General features: G+C 34.4%; 4 protein-coding genes across 4 annotated transcripts in view; 2 read left to right on the top strand and 2 right to left on the bottom strand.

The window, feature by feature from the left end:
- Positions 1–72: 72 nt before the first annotated feature.
- LOC133850428 (NHP2-like protein 1 homolog) lies at positions 73–754 on the bottom strand. The gene is made up of 2 exons (XM_062286538.1): positions 595–754; positions 73–528 (listed from the first exon to the last, which is right to left on the bottom strand). Exons 1-2 carry the CDS (start codon positions 595–597, stop codon positions 148–150), a joined length of 384 nt encoding a protein of 127 aa, XP_062142522.1. The 5' UTR covers positions 598–754; the 3' UTR covers positions 73–147.
- Positions 755–1927: 1173 nt separating this feature from the next.
- Positions 1928–2697, bottom strand: LOC133850260 (small ribosomal subunit protein eS21). Its single transcript, XM_062286307.1, has 4 exons — positions 2561–2697; positions 2434–2487; positions 2136–2327; positions 1928–2066 (listed from the first exon to the last, which is right to left on the bottom strand). The coding sequence occupies exons 2-4, from the start codon at positions 2481–2483 to the stop codon at positions 2057–2059; spliced, it is 252 nt and encodes an 83-aa protein (XP_062142291.1). The 5' UTR covers positions 2484–2487; positions 2561–2697; the 3' UTR covers positions 1928–2056.
- A 492-nt stretch (positions 2698–3189) lies between these two features.
- Positions 3190–14949, top strand: LOC133844526 (ankyrin repeat domain-containing protein 29). The gene is made up of 5 exons (XM_062278573.1): positions 3190–3364; positions 6785–7192; positions 10803–10913; positions 13995–14291; positions 14354–14949. Exons 2-5 carry the CDS (start codon positions 7181–7183, stop codon positions 14876–14878), a joined length of 945 nt encoding a protein of 314 aa, XP_062134557.1. The 5' UTR covers positions 3190–3364; positions 6785–7180; the 3' UTR covers positions 14879–14949.
- Positions 14950–16549: 1600 nt separating this feature from the next.
- Positions 16550–17693, top strand: part of LOC133850666 (uncharacterized) — an 84185-nt gene continuing 83041 nt past the window's right edge. Inside the window, exon 1 of the mRNA XM_062286809.1 lies at positions 16550–16731. The gene's annotated coding sequence lies outside the window, so the exon portion shown is untranslated. The remainder of the gene's footprint in view (positions 16732–17693) is intronic.

The raw sequence follows: 17693 nt of genomic DNA, 5'->3' as shown, positions 1-17693 counted from the left end.
GAAGCGTGCACGATGTGTTATCGGTTATCGGACATTTAGTATTTTTAAATTTAATGAATGAAAAACCATGTGTTTTGGAATATGTATTATAAAAATACACGGTTTAATTATGTTTACAATTTACAAATGTATTTGTACTCTTTTTACTTAAACTAACAGCCTTTCAATTTCCTGCTGAATGGATGTAATTTGCGACTTAAGCTGACTGCCCTCATTGGTGGTCACCGAGCATGCTACAATTGGCCGGGAAACGCCACATGCACGTCCCAATGCCTGCTTTGAGCGCACAAATACATATGGCACGTTCTTGTCCTCACACAACAACGGCAAATGCAGCAAGATTTCAATAGGTTCCGTATCGCCAGCAAGCACAACAATATCGGCCAGACCGCGATTCAACGTCTTGGTTGCTTCGTTGGCGCCCTTGCGGAGCTGGTTATAGTTAAGAGCCTGCTGCAGCAGGTTCATGATTTTAGCCGTCAACTGGGCATCGGCCAATGGGAATGCTTTCGGGTTCACTTCCTCGGTCTATGGAGAATGCAAGGCTTTTATTAATAAAATAGTACAAGACCAATAAACGTTTATTTAACTTACCATTTTGGCGTTTTATTGGTTGAATTTAGCTTTGTTTTTTATTAAATTTAAATGCAACCTCTCGGCTGGTGTGCTTCACTGAGGGGCAGAGTTAAAATTGAAACGTTTGGTCAAACACGTGCGTCGTTCTTACTTTATGCTACTTTCCAACACTGAAAATGTTCACGCTAGGGTCACACTTACAGATGCAATATGCCCATAAACACAGGCTAGTATGCTGTGTAACAGCAGAGAATAATTTAAGTGTTCCGGCAAAAGTTGCAAAGATTTTAAACATTACATTATTTATTAAACAATGATGTATTCTTATGACTCCTATAAATTGCCGCCTACATAGGTTCTTTTTTTTACGAAGGTTGGATAATTTTAATATGATAATCTGATATTTATATATATAAATATAAAAAATTTTAATAAATGAGAGGGTTCACAACTCATATTAAAGGCAATTCAATAATATAGAACTAGACAATCTAATTGTTATATTAATGCTAAAATAAAAATTGAGAAACCGCCACGGTCTCCATCAAAATGCCGAAAGGTTTCAAATATTTCCAGGTCAAAAATAAAATCTGGCAAATTTAATTTCTTTCTTGAAATAGTATTGTTGACTGGCAGTAACTCACTATTGCATTCGCAACCTAAACATTATTCTGATGTAATAAAATGCTATTTAAATTTATCTTGCTACATATTATATATTTAGTATCAAAGATGAATCAGTTAAAACTTTTAACTTAAAAGAGAGATAAAATAAGAGTAGAGATTTAGAAATTCAATAATTTAAAAAATATGGATTTTATTTTTAGAAGAATGCTAAATAAAGTTTTTTATAATATTAAAACTTAAATGCTGATTTTTGACTATTGCCAAATTTGCTGTAATATTTTCAATTTTACAAAACCTATTTAAATAAAGTTGTACGAATGCCCAAATTATACAAATAAATGTTTGCAAGATGTTATCAAATGAATTTCAAACAATTGATAAGAATTTCGAATTCTACTTGAAAATTTAGCTTTTTTAAGTCATATTCTACATTCTATTGGAATTGTTCAATACAATTAAGTATCTACTTCTCTTTATTTGAAAGCTCTATGTTTAAATTGGTACTTAATCAGCTTCTCTCAGTATCAACAACTTTCAATGCAGTTAAAGTAAGATATTCAAGCAAGGAACAATTTGTTTAACCTGAAAGTGATTCAGAATTGGGAGTATAACAATTTAAGGTAGTTATCTTAATCCCAAATATAAGGTACTTTGAACTAGTTGTGCGCCAAACATTTGTTTACTGAATTGAATATGTAGCGCCAAATATCAGAGATTTACAATATTTGATTTAACATTCCAGTTTGTGCCATTTTATTCAATCCATTAGTTTAAAAATAAACACACAGTTCACGTATTTAACGTTACATACAAAAGGAATTCACTTTATTACCAATTCTTGTTTACATTCTATTTAGAAGTTCCTGCAAAACAACAAGAAAGACATGCATTGAATACCAGTTCATTTGAAGAGGAAGGATAAGTAAACTTACTTGGTAATGAGACCATCCTTCTTGGCCAGACGCACAATGCAATCATCGGACTCGCCCATGCGACGGATTTCACCGCAAATGGCGTAAGTTTTGGTGCCATCGGTTTGGCGACCGGTCTCGGGATCCACAACAACAATGCTCAGTTGCACAGAAGCGTGGTCCTTGGCGTGGATGATTCTGTTCGATGCCGAGCTGTGTGCAAATTATACATTTAATTGATTAGCATCATTTATTCTTTAATTTTTTTAAATTAAATGCAGCAGCGAACAGTGCGCTGAACACGTGTTCTATCACATACCATTTACGGGGCACGTACAAATCAACGTTCTCACCGGCGTCGTTCTCCATTATGCTGAAATGTATAGGGGAACATTTAATACGTGTTTTGTGCGCATTTTAACTAGTGCAATGTCAATTTTACTTACATTTTGTAATAATTTACAAATTTGCGACCAACACTCGACAAATGGAGGCTGAAAAGAGAAAGAGTGAAGTTGGCTGCGCTGTAGGGTTGCACAAATAATATCGATAACACAAAAAATATTGCACTGTATTTTACTATTTGTAGGGGTATTCATCTTAAATTTATAGAGGTTATCGAAGTACATGCAGAATACTCAGAAAGAAAAACTTAATTAATTTAAACAATTATCTATATCATGTTCAATTACAATCAGCTATCTCATTTAACTTTGTTCTAAATCATTATTATTTACTTAGTTTTGAAAATTTAATGAAGTGTGACCAATAATGATTGAAAAGCTTTTTGGTGTAATTGTAACTATTAAATTCATAAAGTTTTAAAAAAAAAATAGTGCTCTAACTTGAGTTTAAATTCTCTCTCTTTGCATTGTGTTAAAAAATGTCAACTAAAATATGTTGGTATATTTGTCCAATGGGAAAATAATTTTTTTTTTAGACTGACCGTTGTTTTTTTTAACTTACGCATATCGAATATAAAGCCCGTATGCCTTGCCAAAAGTAATCGATTTAAATCGATTTGCTATCGAATCGGTACCAGTTAGAAAGAGTAGTGCTTGCTTCGCATTAAAATTGGCGCCGGAGCTTGCTTTCTCGGCCTTAGTGCCTACTGAAAAGTCGGTCGGTAGCTATAAATTCGTACAATCTATATATATAAATTGTTTATATTCAATCGAAATAGTTAAACAGTGAACATTAACTGTGCGAACAACAATTATTCGTGAACGGACGCAGAAGTCTTACTGTGCGTGAGTATTGATTTTGGACAGAGGCTGTGTCGTTGTCGGTGTCCTTGATCCGGTGTCAACGCCGATTTTCCGTCAATGGAAGCCGCAGGACTTTTTTTGTAGCTTCGCCAACTTTGTGTGTGTATTTTTAAGTGTGTGTGGGTGTGTGAGTGTGGGTGGTGAGCAGGGCTTGTGAGTTTGTTTTCATTGTGGATTAACGCGTCTGGTTTTGCCTTTCATATTTACAGTTCAAGGGGCCAGTGTGCAAAAGTTATTTTCAATATTTGTACCGTTACTAAGCGCAGCGCTGAAAGTGGTCAATGAAGAGGAAAACATATGTGTTTATTTAAAATAAAACTCAATTTTTACGCATATGTAGAGCGCGAAGCAAATTAATTTAACAAACTCGAACTGCAAATAAATTTAAATAAAAAAATCCAATACTAGATCAGTGCATAACAGCACGTATACAACTTAACAGTAAGAAATAACAGTTAAGTAACAGTGGAACGTTTTTCTTATTAGATCAGTGTATTCTTTGATAACAGTAAATGTATTTAACAGTGGACAAAAGTTTTCAACAGTAACAGTATTTTTAACGTTTATTTTAAAATAATTATATTTTTAGTGGCGAATACATCATATTTGGCTTAGCATCATAAAATGAATATTTATTCTACGTAATTTTCGTTATAGACTAAGCACATCCATATCGGCTAAAATATATAAATATAGTCAAAGCAGGTTCAGCTGGGCAACTTTTTGCTTTAGCAGTTCAGTCGCATTTCAACTTTTGTCGTGTGCGGTGCTTCCACGTTGCTTGCTCTCTCAATTACTTTGCGGCGTGTTTTGTATTTGCTTGGGTACGTTGTTGTTGTTGTTGTTGTTGTTGCAGTAATTGTTGTTATTGTAGCTCTTCTTGAGTAGAGCTCATAACGGGCCGGTCGCCCAGCCTCTTGACCTTTAACGCGTATGTGCGACTGTTGACTGCGAGTGTGTCATTTTTTGCATAATGTAAAACTAAAAAATGTAAATTTATACGCGAGCTGCGAAATGAGATCATATTTATTTAGTGAGCATCTATTTTTAAATAAAATAAACAATAACAATAGCAACTGCAATAAAAGGAAGCTGCATTGTTGTGAGCAAAACTTTAAAGTGATGTGCATTATACTGAAGTTTTTTTTTTTATTATTCTGACATTAAATTGTGTAACTTTCTATATGATTATAATAAAATCACTTAGGTATTTTTTGCGAATAGTAAAATCCTTTCTTTATTTGTAAGTTTATGGTATATTCAGTTCATTATTTATAAAGCCAGTTATTTACCAGAAGATGCGCCTTGAGAGTTAGTTTAATGACCATTTTTACTATTATTTTTGTTGATGTTATCGACTCCGGCAATGAAAACTAAAATAAAAAAACAAATGATTACCGTGCTAAAGAAGACTGTTAACTATCCGATAGCATATTGTAAAGTATCAGCATTTATCAAAATGAAACAGCTCTGCTACTATCTGATAGGCACTTATCTTTAGACTACTCGCAGTACAACAGCTAGAGCGACCTAGAACCTCGGTTAATTCAAGGCCTTCCCCCCACCCCCAACTTACAGATTACATTTCCAATTGGAATTTAATGAATGAATGAAAGCAACGGGTTTTTTTAGCGAGGGGAATAACCGTCAACTGGAAATAGAAACCATTTTTAATTAAAATGGAAACAAAGTATAGAGTAATTAAGATGGGCACACAACCTCTGTGAGAGAGAGCTTTAAAATAGAGAAAAAAATAGAAACAGAAACAGAAACGAAAACAGAAAATCGAAGAAATGCCGGAAAACTGTGATGTCAGCACCAAAATGCGTGCCCTCCTCATCATATGCTGCTGCTGTGGCTGTGGCTGATGACGTCGCAAGCACATGAAGAAAACTTTAAGTAAAACACTTTCTAGGTCAAAAGTTGAAAGGCGGCTGATGGTCGTGGCTATAATGATGATGGTGATGATGATGATGATGATACAAAATGTAAAAAGTATAGTAAAAAAAAAACAAGCAAAAGGTGGCAGCATGAAATGCAATTAAAAAAACAACAAACATAAAGTAAAAGCAATGCAACGTTCACTCCTCTATTGCCTCTTTTGAGACCCTATAGTTAACTCCGCCCACCGCCCACCTATCATATCTCCCACCGCCAACTGTCAATTGCTGTGAGGTTCAACGACGTCAATGCAGCGAATTATAAAATTAAACATTTATGGAAAATTATTGATTAGCCTGCAAATCAAAAAAATTGCACGGTAATAACGAAAGTTGCATTAGGGATAGTTAAGCATATTACGAGGTAGACAAAATACAACAGTAGAAAAAATATAATGCAAACATTTAAATGAATATAGAAATATTGAAGTATCTGCAAACAATTTGCAACTTAATGGACAGTAACTATAAACTAAAGTGCACATCAAACAAAATATAATTGAAGAGGTTTGCCTCAGAGTCCAGAAAGTAAAGATAGGAATATATGTTGATTAATTATCCTAATGCACAAACTGGGAAAAATGTATAGGAAATACAGAACTAAATATATCACTTCTTTTAAAAGCCACTTTAATCCCTTAGCAATTATTTGATTTATATTAAAAGTTTTCATTCGTTTATGCCGCATTAGAGTAAACTACTTAATTATTACATTTAAGTCTTATCAATTATCAGTTCTTTAAATGTTTTTCTAAATTTATTTTAATAATTAAATGTAATTTATTTTATTTAGGAATATCTCATAATTTTTAAATAATCTTTAATAGTTCTTAATAATTGATGCCACTATAGTAATTAATTTGAGTGCAAGCTCGCCTGAGTTAATTCTCATTGAGTATGATAAACTGATAATAATCATAAAATACGTTATCTAATAATACAGTTTAACTCTTAAAATTTCCTTAAAACTTATTCGGTTGTAACCTTAAAAGTATAAAATCAGTTTTGGAGCACTCTAATTGGGATCGCTTTAATTTTGAGTAACTTACAACAATGCTTTAATTAAAAGCTTTTCAAATTCTTCGAACTTTAACTAGCTTCTAAGTAGTTTTCAGTTCCTAGAACTTAATACTTTGTTGAGCTTTGGTTCTTTCTATAATTACTTGCAAGCTTCTATAATTTAATCCTTTTTGCAAATGCATAAAATTGCGCTCTTGTTGCTGGCCCAAAGCAATTGGCAATTGGATTGTAACTTTTTCTTTTCCACTTTTTTTTTTTGTTTCGCTTTTGCATTCTAAGCGTGGAGTCGCTTAGGAAACCTGTCGACCCAAACTCTCAGCTGGCAACTTGCAACTTGCAACTAGCAATTCACAATTCGCAACAGTCTGTGCAACTTGCAACTTAATTTTGATGTACCCCGTGACTTGGCTTGACTTGGCTTTGCTCTTTTTTTTATTTGCAGCGCCTGGACTCGGATACTTTGGAACTGGTCGTTTGCTTCTTGCTTGCCAGTTCGTCGCTTCGTTGGTTCGTTGGTTCCTCAATGATGATCTCTGGCTTGCTGTTGCTTTGATTTGATTGGTGCCACAGTTGCCATCTGCCATCTGCTACTTCTCTACGTTGTTGTTGCAGTATATACTGTTACTATTACTGTGCTTACTATTGTTGTTGCCGTCGTGCCATTACTATTACTAGAAGTTGCCGCAGTTGCTGAGGCTGCGTTACACTTTGAATATCGGTCAATGGTAACGGGCTTTTAAGCAGGTGCAACTGCAACTGCCGCCAGACAAGGAACCAGACACAGACAACACAGCACAACTAGCGGGACTGCGAGGGAGAGCTGAAGGAATATAAAAACATGTCACTTAAGGTGAGTTTGACCCATTTCAAATGTAAAACTCGGCACAAACTTGCTTCGAATCACCCACTTTGGCAGCTCGTCTAGACACAAACTTCTTTTGGAATTATGCAAGAGTTTAGCTTCTAGGAAAGTAGAAAATTCTTTAATCATTATAGAAACTATTGAAATTACATTTCGATTATTTAAAAAAACTAAATGGTAAACAACTTTATATTATTCTTTTGTTAAGTCTAAAGCACGATTCATGCAAATTTTTATAAATTTAATAATCAAGAATTTTATTAAATTATAACTATCGAATTTAACATTTCTAAATATTTCTATAAAGACAATTCCAGAGTAATTTTTAAAATGAAGGAAACTTATCATTTTTCCTTCTCTAAAAGCCAAATTACTAAATCTAACTTACTTTAGAATTATTTTATTTATTGATGTGTATTTCAATAAAAGAAAGAATAACTTTATTAATAAAACATAATTGAAAGAATTCTTCCCTAAAAATCTAAATCACAAAAAGAAAAATTCGTTGAAAGAGAAAATTTGTTTTTTATTTAAAATGTATTCATAATTTTAAAGTATAGTTTGCTAACAAAAAATATTACGAACTGTAGCAAATTGTGTTAAGAATAGAATGTTATGAAAAGCAAATCTTAGATAAAGCACAAAGGCAATAGTGACACACCGTTTTAATCGCATCACATCGAGTGATGTTGCTAAGATAACAAAAATAAGATAAAACAGAATTCAAGAGATGCAATCAAAGAGACGTTGCAGTTAAATGAAACGCATTAAAGGCATGAAAGCTTAACCGAATACGCTTTAAGTAAACACACAATCTAACGATATTAGAAAATCGTTTAATATACTATACCAGTAATATTAAAAGAAATCACTATTAGGAATATAAAAATTCCAATAACTGACATCTTAGCATTATTGTAAACATTAAATCTAAACATAAACTTTTAATATCATGCAATAAAGTCTGCAAAGTCTCAATATGTTACTTCTGACTTGATTCCCCGGTATTAGCTACCATATTATTAAAGACAATAGAATTGTGCGATGAAACACTGTTTAAATCGTATTACTTAAGTTGACCTAAATAAGAGAAGCCATTATTAAAGGAATGAAACCTTAACCGATATTACAAAAATCATTCAGATTACTAGTACTATTAATAGAAACCTAGTACTATAAAAATAAATCACTTTTTAGAATATAACTCTATTACATGTTTGACAACATATCACAACTAAACCAACAACTAAAGAGTGATAAAATTATGCAATAAACTCTGCAAAGTATCAATATCTTACTTTTAACTTGATTCTCAGGTATTAGCTAGCATATTAGACCCAAGTATTCCTCAGACTTTATAGTTAGAGTCAACTCATTATTTATCTCGTATGGCACACCCACTTAAATTACCCGCACAATATATGTTTATGAGTTCATAGTCTGACAAGACTAACAAAAGCACTAAGAAGAGTAAACTTCTCATGCATCAGCTGGATGCTCGTCTAAGCAATTCATTTGACTAAGCAAACAAATATTGAAGAAGCCATTACTTAGCCTGCTTTTAGCTTGTTTATCGCTTCTCTTTCTCTTTTGCCACTTCGGAGACGCTTTTGCTTTAAGTTGGCATGATAAGGTGGCATTAGATACACTTCGAGTGGCGGAGACTCTTGAGAAGGTCACTTAATTATTGATACAATTGTTGCAACAACAGCCACTCGAGAGACAGACAAAGACTGTTGCTTTTGTTTGCCACACTTGCCACTCAAGTGTGTGGCACAAGCATGTGGCAAGCAAGATATGGCAAGAGTCGTGTCTAATGCTCGTCTGAAGCTTTAAAAGTGCTACTCACCTGCTACTACTGCAGCCAACAGCCAGCAACCAGCAGCCAGCATCTGACATTTCAGTTTGTCTATAAATATTATAATGATCATCATCATCACGATGGCAGCATCATCATCATTATTTCAGCATTCGCATTGTTGCCACACTGTTTGCTTCACCTCTTCTTGCTTCGCTTGTGGTTGGTGTTGCTGTTGCCTGCAGCGGTCTTTCAACAGGTGCCCCCTCGTTTGAGTCAATGCGCTTCATTAACTCACAGTTGACACTTTTCCTGTTCCAATGTCTCTTTTCAAGTAGTTCAAATATTTATTGTACGACCATTTCCTCTAAGCGCAATTGTTAAACTCTGACTTTAGTCCCATCGTCATCATCGCATTTAGCTCTTCCTTAACACTTAATAGCCTTGGCTGGGTAAATTTCACCACACTTAGTATAGTTAATAAATATACATATGTGCAGAGAAATTAGATATATTTCAAGGAATAAATAATTTAAGTTGACGCATTAATGTATAAATATAAATATATAATCAGAAAAATATCTTCAAATAATGTATATAATTAGCTTGTATAATATATTTCATTAATACATATGAGTTAAAACATAATAGTATGTAGTTAAAATAGATCAATATACAAAAGAATGATTAAGTTGTATTCTAAAACGTATAAATAAGGAGTGCATTATACTTAAGAAAGAGACTCAAGCATCAAAAGCTACAGTCGAGTGTACTTGACTGTGAAATACGCGTTACCCATCTTGAATAAACGGTCTTATACTTAAAATGTACTAAATAATATACCAAAAAATACTAAATTATACTATCATATTTGGTATATCTTTGAATTATTACATTATTGGTTAATATAATATATACTATATTGGTTAAAATATAATAGATTTCCAGCCAAAGTAGCTAAACCACGATTGCAGTATTCGTAATGTGCCTTACAAAAGTTTTTCTTAAATAACTTCTATTGTTATCCGATCGCAATCAAATTCTTAGGAATCATAAACATTATATTGTCACAATAAATCATATAGGACAAACAACTTATTCATACAATCTTCATAAGAATATTTTCATATATAGCTGATATCTGCTCTTAAAATAACAAACTCGATAACATTTTTGCTATAGCAAAACTTTGTAGATACAAATATTATTACAGAATCGCAGGCTATCAAAATAAAATATTTAACCTTAAAAATGAATAATATTTGTAGTTCCAAATTTGATGATGATTATATGTATGTATTAATTGCATTCTCACAGTTCAAGTGCAGAGTCCTCTTAAGGGTTAATAGTCGCATGCAATGTCAAAAGCATTGTAAAAATGCATCCACATCCGCTGCTCAGACAAGCTGCAAGTGCTTTTCCAGTATGTCAGCGTGTGTGTGTGTGTGTGTGTGTGTGTGTGTTTTTCCAGCATTTTCCCCTCCGCCTATGAGGCTTAATTACTGTAATTTATAATTTGCTGTGGGGAGCGAGTAAAACTAATTTCCTACATAAGTGTTACTCAAGAGTGGCGCCCCAAAGCAGCCAGACAGCTGCTCCATGGACTGACTATGTGGGTTGTGTGTGTGTTTTGTTGTGGGTGTTTGCCACACCTCAGACTTCCACACGCAAACAGAAGCTATTACTCAAGTGGCTGTGCTCCTTTTGACAGCTGCCAAAGTTCAACTTGTTAATTGATTTGTTTGTTTAAAAAAAAACCCTAGTACAAGAAAGTGATTTGTTTTCTATTTCTTTTTACAGAAAGAAACACCCTCGGATGTGATGTTGCATCTGGCGGCGCTACGTGGAGATGTCGTTGAGCTGCGTCGAGTGCTGGATACTGGGAAAGTGCATGTGGACTGTAAGGATGAGGTGAGTAATATTTCAAATGACATTTACACAGAGTTTATTGCATTTTGAGACGGCTTTGTTAGCTGGGTTATAAAAATAAAATATATAATTGGATAGAAAGTTATTGCAAACTTGGCAACCAAAGTGCAAGAAATGTATTTTTGCCTTTATTTAAAATATAATCGTAAAATAATCATAATCATTGTAGTTGGCATTTTTTAATAAAAAAAGCTATATAACAAAATATAAGTTAAAGTTTGATTGAATATTTATTTTTTGAATTTTGCAGTTAATGTTATTTTAAAGATTTATAGTCAACTGCATTATTCAATTAATATTCATATTGTTTTTAATACGACTTCAATAAAAGCTTAGACTCAAATTTAATCCGAATACCCAAATTAATTGATTGGTTTTTTTAAGATAAGTTGTGTAAAAATCTATTATCAGAAAAGAATTGCGCAAATGTTTTTGGTCACTTTATATTTAAAAACTTACAATTATGTTTCATTGATCAAAGCAAAGATAAGTTTAAGTTTCCCGGGAATATCTATTTATTTGCAGATTAAATGTAGAGCAATAAGTCAGCTAATAATACATGCAGCAATAATACAGCGAATTTTTATATTTTTGAAGATACCATTTTTTTTTTAGTTTAATTCTATGTTTAGAAGAGTGGGAAATGCAATCTAAGAAAAATAGCTTTTAATAAAATTTAAAGTATTTCCGAGAAATAAAAATTTTTTTAAAATGCTCATTACTTGTAAATAGTTCAGAACTAGGTTAAACTGAATTTGTTGTTATTTATGTTAGAATATTTTGATTAAATTTTTGTTTATATCTTGTTAGTTGAATTTTAAATTAGAATTCTTGAGAAATTTTTTTCAGCTAAGATTAATTAAATTAACATTAATTCAGCTAAAACCAATTAGAATTTGAGCTAGCTTAAACACTTAAATACTTTCAGTGCTATTCTCAATGCGTTTCAAATCATTTAAATGTACTATCAATTATGTTATCTACGAATAATAACCAGCTAAATGCGAGTAGCTTTAATTGTTTAATTGAGCATCCCATGATTTCAATTTCAATCTCAACTGTAATTGCAATTACAATTGCAATTGCGAATGCGAATGCGATTAGTTTTCACCGGTCTCCGCAGTTAAGTTGTTTCATTTAGTTTCGTGTTGATTTGCATGCATGTCGCTAAGCGAAAATCAAGAGCGAAATATACAAATCTCGATCCGTTGCAGTAGTTGTATCTGAGGTGGTAAATGCTTTCTTTCCCCTTGGGTGGGGAGGGGGAAGCTCAGTCACGTAGCTGCAGCGTTGAGTTTGCGGGGCTGGTCGATTGGCCCGCTTTGTGCCCTTGTGTGTAGTTTTAGCCAACAGCTGGCACACTGGCCCCAAACAACAGCACTTGGCTTGAATGCATAGCTAAGAGGCGATTCGAGCCGAGTCGAGTCGAATCGGGTAATATATATGTATGTATGCAGCTGTAATATAGTATATACTTGCGTCCAGATTGTCCATTGGAGCAGCTCGTGCTTCGCTGCGCTTCAAGTGAAATTTAATTTTCATTTAATTTTACTTTACTCATTCGTTTGTGCTGCACATTTCGGCTTCTTTGCCAATTGGTGCGTACTTTTGTAAACAAAGTGTTAACTTGCCTTTAAACACTACTTTTCGCTTTCTGCTTTGAGTGCTTCATTTTTTCTTTTTTGTTGGTAAACATTGTGCAATTCGGCGAATTGTTTAAACAATTTTTATGTAATAACAGAAATCGCGTGACGCTTTTATTCAACGAATATCATAACAACTCGGTCAATTCGACCATAAAATATTTAAGTTGTTAATTTTTGTAACAATTTTTGAAGTTTTAAGAATTTTTAATTTTAAAGAGACTTAAAAAGGAAAATATTTTAACATTAAGTCAAAAGTTAAACTGTTCATAGACAGTTTTTGTTTTATATAAATCAGTTTGACTTTAACAAGTTTTTTTGTATGAAAATGTTAGAATTAAATCACAAAGGAAAGTAAAAATAAATAGCATTTTCTTTAACATTCATTAGTTAACGTAGTAATGTTAAGTTTCTAACTAGTAACGAGAATAAATGTATGGTAAAAAATGTAAAATTTAATCATTAACACACACATTCTAACTAAAATCGAAATTATTTAACGAACACACAATTCAAGAGCAATAGCAATTAAAATTCAGCATATTTAAATATATATACATATAGTTGTAGCTCTATTGCTGTGTAGCATATAATTTAGTGATGCCAAGTTATCATACTAACAAGTACCGAAAATAAACGTTAATCGTATATCCCTTTAAATAGATATGACTGGGTAACTATAACTAGAACATTCGATCTGTCAGTAAAATACAATACAATATTAAGAGTACGAATTGCCTTAGCTCGTCAAAAATTAATTTGTATAATCTCATTTATATATATTAATAGTTTTGTTATGTTAGTAAACTAATTCTATAACCAGTTTAAATGAAGATTTCAGTAGAGAGATAATCTAAAGAGCTGTGAAGCTATTTAATCAATATAGCAAATGTAATAGTTCGACTCTAAGATATTCGTTTCTCAATTTTAATAAAATCAAGGCAGTTCGGTGTAATCATTAAGATATACCAAATTAGTATACCAAAAAAATACTTAAAGATAACCAAAGCTATATTTGATATACTAATACACTGAAAATACACCATAAAATCCAACATATACCAGATTGTCAGCCAAAGCAACTAAGACAATACGAGATGAATTCATTCGATTTAAATAAGTTCTTGTTATTTGTTGATAGAGTTTCAAAATGGTTGATATCAAAATATTAGTATTAAGTAAATTAACATTTCATTAAAATAACAGTATTGCTACCATGGTGGCTACTGGCTACTCGATTAAATACAGTTCCCTTTAATTGCTATACACATCATATAATTTGGGACAAATGTGGTTTTTGCTATCAAATGATGCTTGTCTCATTATTGCGAACAGAGGGCTTAGCAAAGCTGACAGCTCGTAAAGAGCATTCGATTGAGTGAATCAAGCAATTAAACAACAATCTTATTTCCACTTGCAGGACGGCACCACACCACTTATTCTGGCTGCGGCGGGCGGACACATCCATTGTGTATTGGAGCTGCTGGAACAGGGCGCGGAGCTGAACTCGCGACGATCCACAGGCACCACGGCGCTCTTCTTTGCCGCACAGGGCGGGCACTTGGATGTGGTGCGCATTTTGCTGAAGGCACGCGCCAAAGTGGACACGCCATCGTTGGACGGCGGCACGCCCCTTTTTGTGGCCGCTCAAGGCGGACATGTGAAGATTATCAGAGAGCTGTTGGACTGTGGCGCCGATGTGAATGCCTGCATGAAGGTTAGTTTTGACATCAATACAAATTTATTTTAGTATTAGTACATATTCAATTTTGTTTTTAGGATCGCGCTTCGGCGGCATTTATTGCGGCCCAGAATGGACATCGTACGGTGTTGTCTCTGTTGATCCTGGCGCATGCATCGATGGATATTAAACGCATCGATGGTGCCACACCGCTATGGATAGCCGCCCAAATGGGGCACGATCATATCTGCAAAGTGCTGCTGCAAAACGGCGCCAATGTGGACACTGTGCGCTGTGATGGTGCCACGCCACTCTTCAAAGCCGCCCACAAGGGTCACGCCTCGGTTCTAACTGTGCTACTCAAATATCGGCCCAATTTGGGCATCCTACCCAACGGCGAGTCGGCGCTCCATGCGGCTGCCATGTTCGGGCATATGACCGTGTGTAAACAGTTGGTTGCCGCCGGCAGTGATGTGATGTTGAAGAATCAGGATGGTTTAACGGCCATGGAGTTGGCACACCATGAGAACTATACGTCGATCTGTGAATATCTGAGAGATCGTATGCGAACAGTCATGCAACGCAATACATCAGCGTTGGCCAAGATGCGGCTGTCGACGTAAAGTCAAAAGCGGCGGAGTCGCAGGAATGACCAAAAAGAAAAAACCCCTTCGAAGTACCTTTTTGCACAATATGTTGAATTATTTATTCACTTACTAATTCTATAATATAGCAGTGGCGCAATGTGTATGCAACAGAGTTTCATCTTGAATTTTGCTTCGGATAAAACATAACGAAATTTAATTTTCGAAATTTTCGCGTAAATAAGCTATTTTGTAAATTTTGTAACGATAAGATTGTAAGGTATTAGTTTCTTCCGAAAAGAGTAATGTCTTTTAATTTAATCATTCACATACCTATTCTATGTAGTTAAAATTCTTTTTTCGTTGTCAGCAGTGAAACTAACATAATTATTTCACATTTCTTTGAAGTTATTCATATTGTACATATGTTTCAAACAGTTCGCTCGAAACACTATCCAAAAGCAATAGCAACTAGAATTCAGGATATTAAAATATATAGTTGAAGCTCTGTTGCTGTGCATCAATTGTTCCATTCTGTTGTAATAGTGCAATCAAAATATTAGAAAATCAATCCTATAGATATGCAAAATTTAATGCCAAGCTGAGCAAATGGCAAAATCCCCAATAAATAAGTATAATATATCTTGAAAGTAATATCAATATTATAAATGTACTTAAATCCCTACAAATTGGAGCTTGTATTTGAATTTACGATTATGATTAACTCTAGCAATAGCTCGTACTTATTATATGCAACAAACAAACTGTTAACATGGACTCCTTGTTGTCCTTTGTATATAAATTATAATATTTATGAATAAATATATATATAAATACACGTACATATATATTTAAATTTATGCAAATACCTAACCCTAAGCAATTGTTAACAAGTGCTTTATGTTTATTCGCCTTTTTATCTTATCTTAATTAGCTTTAATCATATTTTCGTCTTAATTAGCTATTAATTATATATGAAATGTTTTTTGTGTCTTATGTTTATGCTCATGTAAATTAAATGGAAAATTCTCACATACTTTGCACTTGATTGTTCATAATTTACAACTATGTTTCCAAATCCCGCCAATTAAAATTTCAAATTTTACTGAAAGCGATATATTTTATTTGTGGTCAATGAGCTATCGATTGTATTGCATATATGCACAACAAACCTTATTTGCAGTTACACTTCAAATTTTGCTCACTTAACGAAGCTTTCGGGGAGTTAACATAATGTAAAGTTAACAGTTCGTCGAGCTTGGCAGCGGTGACACAAACCGCATCAGTGAGGACACACACCTTTTAAAAATAAGCTCATCATGTTCCCGCTTTTTAGTTTGTCAATTTTTCGCATATTGCGCCTTGCAATAAATAATAGAATTTATTATTAAATGAGTGTATATAATAAACAATATGGATACATTGGAAAAATGAAATTTAGGAAAAACAAAAGCACGCACATGCGCATAATGCGATCATTAATAATTTTACTTGCAAGGCGACAAGAGGTCTGTTCTTAAAGTTACTCAAACAGCAAGGAAAATGCAATCCAGATTGTTATACATGCGTACGAACGTACGTGCAACCGCTTGCATAGAATTTGTGTAGATTTGGTGAAAATTGACCCCAACATGTTGCCAATGCCAAACAGCTTCAAACGGCCAACAACGAATTCAGTGTTCAGTTCGTTTTTTCTCATCGTCGCGCGCGGACGTGGAGACCGCCGGCCTCTGTCATTTCCATTCTGTTTTGTGTGAGTGTTCGAGCGCGCGTGTATGCGTGTGCGTGTGCCTGAGTGTGTGAGTGTACGTGCGAATGTGTGTAGGTGTAGAGTCGCGTGTCGTTCAGTTATACACCAACAACAACATCGACACCGCCAGCAACAACAATAGGTATATCAGCGGCCCAGCAGCCCAAACAGTAGCAGCAACCTTAAAATCAGAAGAAGAGACAAAATACAAAAACAAAAAAAATAAAAAAATATAAACACAAAAAAAGTTGTGAAACGTAACGTTTTGGTGGCAAGTGTTCTGCTGTTGTGTTCTGGCTGTGTGGCAGGCGGGCGGCGAAAATTCTTAAACAATAAAACAGGTTTGCACACTCACACACACATGCAGTGTGGTATGTGGGGAAGTAAGAGAGCAGGCGAGAGAGCAAGAAAGAGCGCACGCCAGTAATCAGCAAAATCCAGAGAGCAAGAGAGAACTTTTGAAAAAGTAACTGCAATAGCTGCGAGCAGCAACAGCAGTTCGTGGAAAGGGGAACCGCATAAATTTTTTATATTTACTGTGTGTGTGTGTGCGCATCCTTTGCAAGGTCTTTTGCAGTCCTTAAACACACACAGCTGCACAGTGAAACACACTTTGTTATACGTCACGTTTGCCACACTGTGCACTAGTGCGGCTGCTGTGAACCTGTTTATTTAACATGCATTTGATTTTGTAATGTAGCTTTCTTCTTCTTTAATCAATATAATCAAATTTGGAATTAAATTCCAGGCAGGTAGATCAATGTAGCTACTGCCGTTGCTGCTGCTGTAATGCCAGAAAACAGCTGAGCTTTTGCAGTCGGGCCCCTAGCAACAGCGCGTGGGGGCAGCAGCAGCAGCAAACATTTCCAACGTTCTCAGCTGTGCGATAAAAGCGCAGACGCCAACAGCGCGCACACACACGCATTCAAATACAAATACATTTGCAAGCACACGCACTCCTGCACACACACACACATAGATAGATGCCATAGGCTGTTACTTCGAATTTGGCCTGTAAATTGCATTGCTGCCATCTCGCTCGCACTGAGTCACAAGCATTCGCAGTTAATACATGCCGGAAAACATTGCTTTATTGTTGTAGTT

The sequence above is a fragment of the Drosophila sulfurigaster genome, chromosome 2L, assembly GCF_023558435.1.
Source record: "Drosophila sulfurigaster albostrigata strain 15112-1811.04 chromosome 2L, ASM2355843v2, whole genome shotgun sequence".
NCBI lineage: Eukaryota > Metazoa > Arthropoda > Insecta > Diptera > Drosophilidae > Drosophila > Drosophila sulfurigaster.
This window is presented reverse-complemented; position numbering and strand designations above follow the sequence as displayed.